General features: G+C 46.7%; 1 protein-coding gene across 1 annotated transcript; it reads right to left on the bottom strand.

The window, feature by feature from the left end:
• Positions 1 to 2,825: 2,825 nt before the first annotated feature.
• Positions 2,826 to 3,254, bottom strand: LOC145822002 (uncharacterized). The gene has a single exon (XM_082918572.1). The coding sequence runs from the start codon at positions 3,252 to 3,254 to the stop codon at positions 2,826 to 2,828; it is 429 nt and encodes a 142-aa protein (XP_082774698.1).
• Positions 3,255 to 8,627: the final 5,373 nt, after the last annotated feature.

Genomic DNA, 8,627 nt, shown 5'->3' with positions numbered 1-8,627 from the left:
GAAGCCATAAAAGCTGCCCTGAGGTATAAAAAGAGATCTACACCCGAGTTATTGGATTACCAGTCTACTTATCAATCCACTATTCCAAAGAAGGCGAGGCTCGCTGCTGCCCTTCTGGACTCTGATACCGAGGCTGACACGTCTCTCACTCCTTTGGTCACGAGCCGTCGCAGGAGTCAGGGTGCACTTTCTGAGAGAGCGCCCTCTCCTGTCCCCAGTTTTGTAGGGGGCGGGTCTGTGGCGAAGAGAAGGGTGCTGGTGGATTTAGAGGCCGAGGCTTTCGGATCCTCCGATGCTTTGGAAACCCCTCTGGAAAAGACCGAGACGAAGAGCCTCATGGAAGTGAAGATAGAGGTGGGAGCTTCTGGGACCCCTGCGATTGCTGCCGAGCCCTCAGCTTCAGTCGCTGCGCGAGCAAAAAAGAGAAGAAGAGAGGCTGGCAAAGTAGTGGTGGGGGAAGTTTCTGAGGATCTTGCTGAGGATGAGGCTTTTGAGAAATGGGAGCCGCCGATGTCGCATGAAGGCAGGCCCATTTCCACTTCTGATTCAGTTGTCGCTTCACAAGATTTTGCCTTTGATTTGACTAAGTTTTTGTTGATGCCAGTTGACATGGCTGACCATAATGGGCACCGTGACATTCCTATCCTGAAGGGGACCCTTCAAATGATGACTGCTGTAAGTGTTTCCTCGTTTTACTTGTCTTTATTGTTGCGTTGCTGTCTCCTTTTCTCTTAATTCTTCGTTGTCCTTTGTAGTGTATCCAGAGAATGCATCTGTCCATTACCCGTGCTGAAAAGCTAGAAAGGGCCATGCTGGAGGCCACAATGAACGCTAAGAGACTGATGGTAAGCTTGGAGACAGAGAAGGAAGGACGCCAAACCGCGGAGAGGGAAGCATTTCATTTGAACAAGATTGTCGCTTCAGCTAAAAAATCGAAGGAGGCTGCTATTGGGACACAGGCTCAACTCGAAGGGAAGGTGGCCGAACTGGAGGCCGTTATTGCCGTGATGGCTGCCGAGCGTTCTGCGCTGTAAGCCAAACACTGCCAACAGGGCTGGGATGAAGCAGGGGCTGTCTATTAGGAAGATGTGCTAATGCTGCGAGATAAGCTCTTTCTCAAGGGTTGGACGAGTGCTTTGGCTACTGCGCTGGTTCCTGAAGGCTCTTCTCTGTTTCAAGATGTCTCCGTTCCTTCGAGATCCTTGGGTTCAAAGACTGTTTCCACCCTTGTTGTTCTTCCAGCCGAAGTTTCCCCAGAAGCTGATTCTGCAAACAAGGCCTAGGACAGTAATGTTGCCGCTGAAATGGTGGATGTTGAAGGGATTGAAACCTTAAAGACTGAAGCCGCGGGAGATGTGGTTAAGAAGGCTTCTACTTCTCAGGAAATTAGAGCTGCCTCTACTTTTCCTCTCGTAGACGGCCTGGACAAGATTGTTAATGCTGCTCCTGAGTTTCCCTCTATTAATGAAAGTTGATGTTGAAAGGATTTGGACTTTTTTGCTTTTCTTTTTTGATGTATTGTGGCTCGGTCTCCATAACGAGATTTCTTTCTGCACTTGCCAAGACAATTTTTCTTTTCTCTTTTCTTTTCTTTGCTGCTGGTTATGAGGCCATCTGTGCCTTTTGTTGGATGATAGAATTTTCTTTTTGAGCTTGCAATCTGATGCTGTTTGGCTTTTATGTTTGAATGTTTTCTGTACTGCTTGCCCCCGGTCGAGCACCATTGGGACCTCGAGGCCGAATAGATGCTCGGTCTAGTTCTGTACTGCTTTTAAATAGATGTTCGGTCTAGTTCTGTACTGCTTGCCCCCGGCCGAGCATTGTTGGGACCTCGGGGCTGAACTGATGCTCGGTGTGGTTTGGTACTGTTTGCCCCCGGCCGAGCACTGTTGGGACCTCGGGGTCGAACTAATGCTCGGTGTGGCTTACGGATATGTGGTATGGCTGGGCTTGAGTTCGTAAGTGGGTCTTACTTAGGTCCAGGTTGGTTTTGTAAAACAATTGTTTGCCCCCACCTGGAGCTAAGTAAGATTGGTATTGAAGATTGTGCTCTTTAGGTAGAGCTGCTTAAGTCTATTACAACTTTGATAGCATAAGACCATTTGAATGCGATAGAGGCCTGAAGAGGTGTCTTGCTCATGTCCAGGTTGGTTTTGAAAAACAATTGTTTGCCCCCACCTGGAGTTGAGTAAGACTAATGCTGGAAGTTTACTCCTGACAGAACATGGTCATGCTTGTAACAACTCTGTTTGTTTGAGTCAGTACTGAATTGTCGACGTGTTGGTACTTAAGGAGTTTTGTGGATTCAAAGACGTTTACTTAAGATATGTTAGTGTGGTTTCCACCAAGCAATTCCACTTAGCTAAAGTCCAATTGAGTTGCCAAACATTATTCCACCAAGCAATACCACTTAGCATGTTTGAGTGCTAACCAAATTTATATTACGTCTAGTCGTTCTGAAACTAAGTCCATTTGGGCGAAGACCAAAGTTAATTCCGTTTGATAAATATCAAAGCTAATTCTGTTTGGTGAGGACCAAAGCTAGTTCCATTTGATAAACATCAAAGCTAATTCCGTTTGGTAAGAACCAAAGCTAATTCCGTTTGATAAGCATCAAAGCTAATTCCGTTTGGTGAGGACCAAAGCTGGTTTCGTTTGATAAACATCAAAGCTAATTCCGTTTGGTAAGAACCAAAGCTAATTCCATTTGATAAACATCAAAGCTAATTACAAGAATTTGATAAATTTGAGAGAAGTGGGGAAGCATTTGCATTGGTCAATATATAAATGCCTTTACATTCTGATAGAGAAGTTGGGGAATAATTCTATTGATAGTATTTCTTGAGATTTGCTACATTCCAGGGCCGAGGTATAGCTCTTCCTTTCAGATTCTCTAGGTAGTAAGCTCCGTTTCCAATAGCAACTGTGACTTTGTACGGATCCTCCCAGTTAGGCCCAAGTTTGCCCTCGCCTGGTACCCTTTTATGATCCATAATTTTCCTCAAAACCAGTTCTCCAGGTGTAAATTGCCTTGGGAAAATTTTTTGATTGAAACTTCTGATGAGCTGCTGTTGATACGCTTCAAGTCTAATCAGCGCTACTTCTCTTCGGCCCTGTGCCATATCCAATGCTTGTGCAATAGCTTCCTCGTTACTGGAGCTTTCAAATAATTCAGACCGAAGGGTTGGGAGACCTACTTCGAGTGGGATAATGGCCTCCATTCCATAAGTTAGGGAGTAAGGTGTTTCCCCCATTGAACGTCGTGCTGTTGTTCAGTAGGCCCACAATACGTGAGGTAACTCTTCAACCCATTTGCCTTTTGCATGTTCAAGCCGCTTCTTTACTCCGTTGATGATGGTTTTGTTTGACGTTTCTGCCTGTCCATTACTCTGTGGGTACCCTGGAGAAAAGTTCCTATACTCGATTTTGAGATCGGCACAAAACTTTCTGAAGACCTTACCATCGAACTGTGTTCCATTATCCGTAATCAGTACCTGCGGAATGCCGAAATGCACCACCACATTCCTCAAAACAAGCCGCTCCGTGTCCACCTCTTTGATACTTGCCAGCGCCTCAACTTCAACCCACTTAGTGAAATAGTCGATTGCAGCAATAAAGAATGGCTTGTTCCCAGTGCCTCGCGCCAATGGTCCGACAATATCCAGACCCCATTGCGCAAAGGGCCAAGGGCTGGTGAGTGGAGTGAGAGTTTTGGCTGGATGATGAATGAGTGAAGCAAACCTCTGACATTTATCACACTTTTGTACGTACTGTTGCGTATCTTGTTGCATCTGTGGCCACCAGTACCCGTGAGTGAGGGCTTGGTGTGCTAGTGACCTTCCGTCAACGTGGCATCCACAAATCCCATCATGAATTTCATAGAGAACATTCTCGACGAGATTTGGATGTATACATAGGAGGTAGGGGCCAAGATAGGAGCGTCTGTAAAGCTTCCCAGATGGTGAGATCCAGAACCGAGCTGACTTATGTCTGACCTTGTTGGCTTCTCTTTTGTCTTCGGGGAGTGTACCAGATTTTAGAAAAGCAAATATTGGATCCATCCAACTTGGCTCTAAGTTGTTGCAGAGGACTGGAGATATAATACTTGGTTCTGGCACAAACTCAACCCAAACTTTTCTGGCATCCTTTGTATCCACTGATGAGCCAAGGCATGCCAGAGCATCAGCATGGCTGTTTTTGTCTCGACTGATTCGTTCCACTCATATGGATTGAAATTTTCTGAGTAGGTCCTTGGCCTTGCCTGCGTACATAGCCATTCTTTCATCTCGTGTTTCATAGACTCCAGAAAGCTGGTTTACCACTAGTTGTGAATCGCTGAAAACAAGAAGTTGTTCTGCACTGAAGTGTCCGGCGCTACGCAAGCTAGCCAATAACCCTTCGTACTCGGCCTCGTTGTTTGAAGCCTTCTAACCGAGCCTGAGAGCCTGTTCCCAAGTAAACCCTTCTGGTGAAATAAGTACCACTCCTGCCCCAGAGCCTCGGTTATTAGACGATTCATCATAGAGCTGCTAGATGTTTCCAATAAAGAGTTTCCATGCTTCCAAAGCGTAGGGTTTTCCTTGTTCGGTGGTGCATAGCACCTGTGCCGAACTCGGATCCCCCGGTTCGGTACTCTGGATGGGAGCAAATTCTGCGACAAAATCTGCTAAGACCTGGGCCTTGATCGCTGTCCTGGGTTGATACCGAATGTCAAACTCACCAAGTTCTACCACCCACTTTGCTGTTCAGCCAGAGAAATCGGCTCGGCTGAATACAGATTTGAGGGGCAATTCAGTGAGGACGTTAATGGTATGCCCCTGGAAGTAATGTTGTAGCTTTCTTGAGGCGATAAGCAGCGCGTATGCTAACTTTTCCAATGGTAGATACCATATCTTGGCATCTAGTAAAGTCTTGCTGACATAATATACAGGCCTCTATTCCTTGTTAACTTCTCAAATTAATATTGCGCTCACGACATGATCTGAGACTGCTAGATAGAGGTACAGCTCCTCTCTTGGTTCTGGAGTGGACAGTAAAGGAGGTGTGCTGAGGTATCTTTTGAGACTTTGCAGTGCTTCGGTACATTCGCTACTCCATTCAAATGCTGTCTTTTTCCTCAAAAGCTAGAAGAAGGGCTTCATCTGATCTGAAGATTTGCTAATAAACCGATTCAGTGCGGCCGCTATTCCGGCTAGTTTCTGCAGCTCTTTAGCCTTTGTTGGTACTTCAAGATCTTGTATCGCTTTGATTTGATCCAGATTTGCTTCAATTCCTCTGTGAGTGACCATATATCCCAATAACTTTCCTGTTCCTACCCCAAAAGCGCATTTCGAGGCATTGAAGCGAAGCTGGTGGTTTTTCAAGATGCTAAAAACTTCTCTCAAGTCTGTGAGGTGGTTTGTAGCGAGCTTGCTTTTTACCACCATATCGTCTATATAAGCTTCTATGGTCTTTCCTAATTGGTCCTTGAACATTCGAGTGATCATTCGCTGGTAGGTTGCCCCGGTGTTCTTTAGGTCGAATGGCATTACTCTGTAGCAGTAAGTTCCTCTCGAAGTGATAAACGTTGTCTTTTCTTGATCCGAACCGAACAGTGGTATCTGATGATATCCGTTATAAGCGTCCATAAAGCTCATGCGCTCATGCCTTGCTGTTGAGTCTACTAGTTGATCAATGCGAGGCAGCGGAAAGCTATCTTTAGGGCAGGCTTTGTTCAAGCAAGTGAAGTCAATGCAAACTCTTCATTTTCCATTCTTCTTCTTGACTACAACTGTGTTGGACAGCCATTGCGAGTACTGAACTTCTCTGATTGCTCCTGAAACCAGGAGTTTTTCGACTTCGGCAATTGCTGCTTCGGTGTGCTCAACTGAGGATCTCCGACTTTTTTGCACAATGGGCCGAGCTGAGGGGTTGATGTTGAGCTTGTAGCAAGCAAATTCTGGGACCAACCCTGGAGTATCATATGCTGACCATGCGAATACCTCCATATTTTCCCTCAGCAGTTCCAGCAGCTGAAGTTTCTCATCAGCGCCTAGCGAGGTACCGATAAGGAAGTACTTTTTTGGGTCATCCTCTTTTACCAGGACTCTCTCCAAATCCTCTACTATCTTTTCCTCTGGGGTTCCCCCTATATCTTCCAAGACTAGCTGTTCGGCCACTTTTACCATCTGAACCCGATTGCAGAGCTGCTTTGCCTTTAATGCTGCCATGAAGCAATGTTTGGACACAACTTGATCCCCTGAGATATGCTCTACTCCATGTTCCGTTGGGAAACGGATGAGCTGGTGGTAGGTTAAAGGGACTGCCTTCATTAGATGAATCCACGGACGGCCAAGTATGGCGTTGTAAGGGGATGGTGTATTAATAACCAAGAACTCTATCTGGAGGGTTTTCGTCCCCGCCACGACTGGCAACACTATTCTGCCAAGCGGCCATTCTGGCTATGAATTGAAACTGACCAACGGGGCTGCCGCTGGGGTGAGGTGCTACTGGGAGAGACCAAGCTTTCTGAACAAATCATAATACAATATGTTTGCTGCACTGCCTTGATCTACCAGGACTCATTTTACGTCAAACCATTTCCCAATTCCCACAGTTATAATTAATGCATCAGTATGTGGGTGTTGTATGCCTTCTAAATCTTTGCTAGTAAATGAAATAGTGCACAATGGGGATTTAGGTACTGTACGTACCTTTTTCGATGCAAGCTCCACTGACATGACCCGCTGAATTTGCACAGCCTTAGCGATCTCTTCTTTCAGTGCCTCATCAGATTCCTAAGTCACTGTCCCGTGGATCACATTTATTATCAACCGAGGTGGGTGCTCAACATTCAGTTCTGGTGGTGGGTTCCCCGGTTCGGTCACTTCCTTATCGTGGTCAATGTAATCCCTTAGGTGTCCAGCTGCCACTAGGTCTTCCAAGTGTTGCTTCAGTGCCCTGCAGTTCTGAGTCATGTGCCCTCTGTCTTGGTGGTAGGTGCATCTGAGCTTCTGATTGCGCCGAGCTGAATCTCCCAACATTTTCGGCGGCCAAACAAAGAAGGGCTCTCTCTTGATCTTTTCCAGGATTCGATAAATTGGCTCTTTGAATACAGTCACAACGGCTTCGTGGGATTTGAACTTATCCACTTCATTCACTGCAATCCCTCGGTGTTCTCCTCGATCTGCTCTCTTCTTGTGCCGAGCTGTTTGTTCTGCTGGCGCTACCTCGATAGGGATCTGATCGTCTTCGAGGCGAGCGTACTGCTCAATCCTGGCACGCAAATCTTTCAAAGCTGTGGCCGGGCGCTTGGTAAGTGATTGTCTCAGCTTACTTTCTGGGCGCAGACCATGTTTGAAGGACATAACGGCCATCTGCTCGCTGCACACATTTTCCTCCAGGTCATTGTACTTTTCCTAGTACTTCCTTGCATAATTGCGCAGCGTTTCCTCCTGCTCTTTTCGGAGACCGAACAGTGTATCCGGATCCTTCGGGATCTTAATGTTGGAGACGAACCTGGCTAGGAACTCTTCGGAGAGCTGCTTCCAGGCATGGATCAATCCAGCAGGGAGACGATCGAACCATCAAAGTGTGGTTTCTCCCAAGCTGGACGAGAAGACTTTACACATTAGTGCCTCATCTCGGTTCCATAGGGACATCATCTGTCTATAATGGCTAATATGTGTCAGCGGGTTCGACTGTCCGTCGTATGAAGTGAACTTTGGTGGGGTGAATTTCTTTGGAGGTCTCATGGTCTCAATCTCCGGGGAGAATGACGAAGAGACGAGCCTATCCAACGCTCGGTGTTCTCTTTGGTGAACAGTACGGTCCAGATGATCCCGATGTTGTTCGTTCAGCCTATATCCAATCAACCAAGTACGAAGGTCCTGAGGAGGGTAGTCAGTCTGTTGGCTAACTGTCTTCTGCCTCTTGGCCTTTCTCCGGCGTGACTCGCGTGTGTGACTGCTTGCTGCCTCACTCTGTACTGGGATAGGCTGGCTTTGTTGCCCAGACTCGTTTCTGGGGAACTTTTTTACTGGTGGCTCTCTGGATGAGCTCCTCTGTCACAAACGAGAGGGCTCCGTTTCCGTCTTCTTTTTCGTCGGATCGCCCAACACCCTCTTAAGCTGGGCTTTCAACTCCTATATCTCCATCCCCATAGAGTCTATGATTTGATCTCTATAATCCTTTTCCAGAAGAAAATGATGAGAAGAACCTCCAGCGAAGGGTAATCGATGCTCGACGGATTCAGGAGTTCGATTATTGTTTCCAGTTTGTTCCTCCGGGACTGTTGGGAGTGCCAAACCTTTGTCCTTCGTCTTCTCTATCTGTGGAGTATGTGTCGAAGGTGGAATGCCCTCAATCCCCATCGCCGAAACTAAGTGCAGAGCTCAGAGATGAAGTGTTCCATGCTCACCGCACCAATTGTGCGTACCAGATTCCGCACTAGATGAAAGTGGATCGAGGCCTTGCACTCGGTTAGACTATCCAGGAACTGAGGTTCCTGCCACAAGAAGCACCGTTAGAGCTGCCCGGCCGGGGTTGGCCGAATAACCCCTTCGGTGTGGGAATTAGTGATCGGAGAAAAAAGGTATATTGAGTTGAGTTTGTAGTTTTACTTGGAATTGTTCAGTTACCTTCAATGT

Source organism: Camellia sinensis, chromosome 3 (genome assembly GCF_055761805.1).
Source record: "Camellia sinensis isolate YWXY chromosome 3, ASM5576180v1, whole genome shotgun sequence".
Classification (NCBI taxonomy): domain Eukaryota; kingdom Viridiplantae; phylum Streptophyta; class Magnoliopsida; order Ericales; family Theaceae; genus Camellia; species Camellia sinensis.
The sequence above is the reverse complement of the archived record's forward strand: the minus strand, read 5'-3'. Positions and strand labels throughout refer to the sequence as shown.

Coding starts and splice junctions, on each gene's coding strand:
- LOC145822002 (XM_082918572.1), bottom strand. CDS start 3,254: ATGGGGGAAACACCTTACTCCCTAACTTATGGAATGGAGGCCATTATC.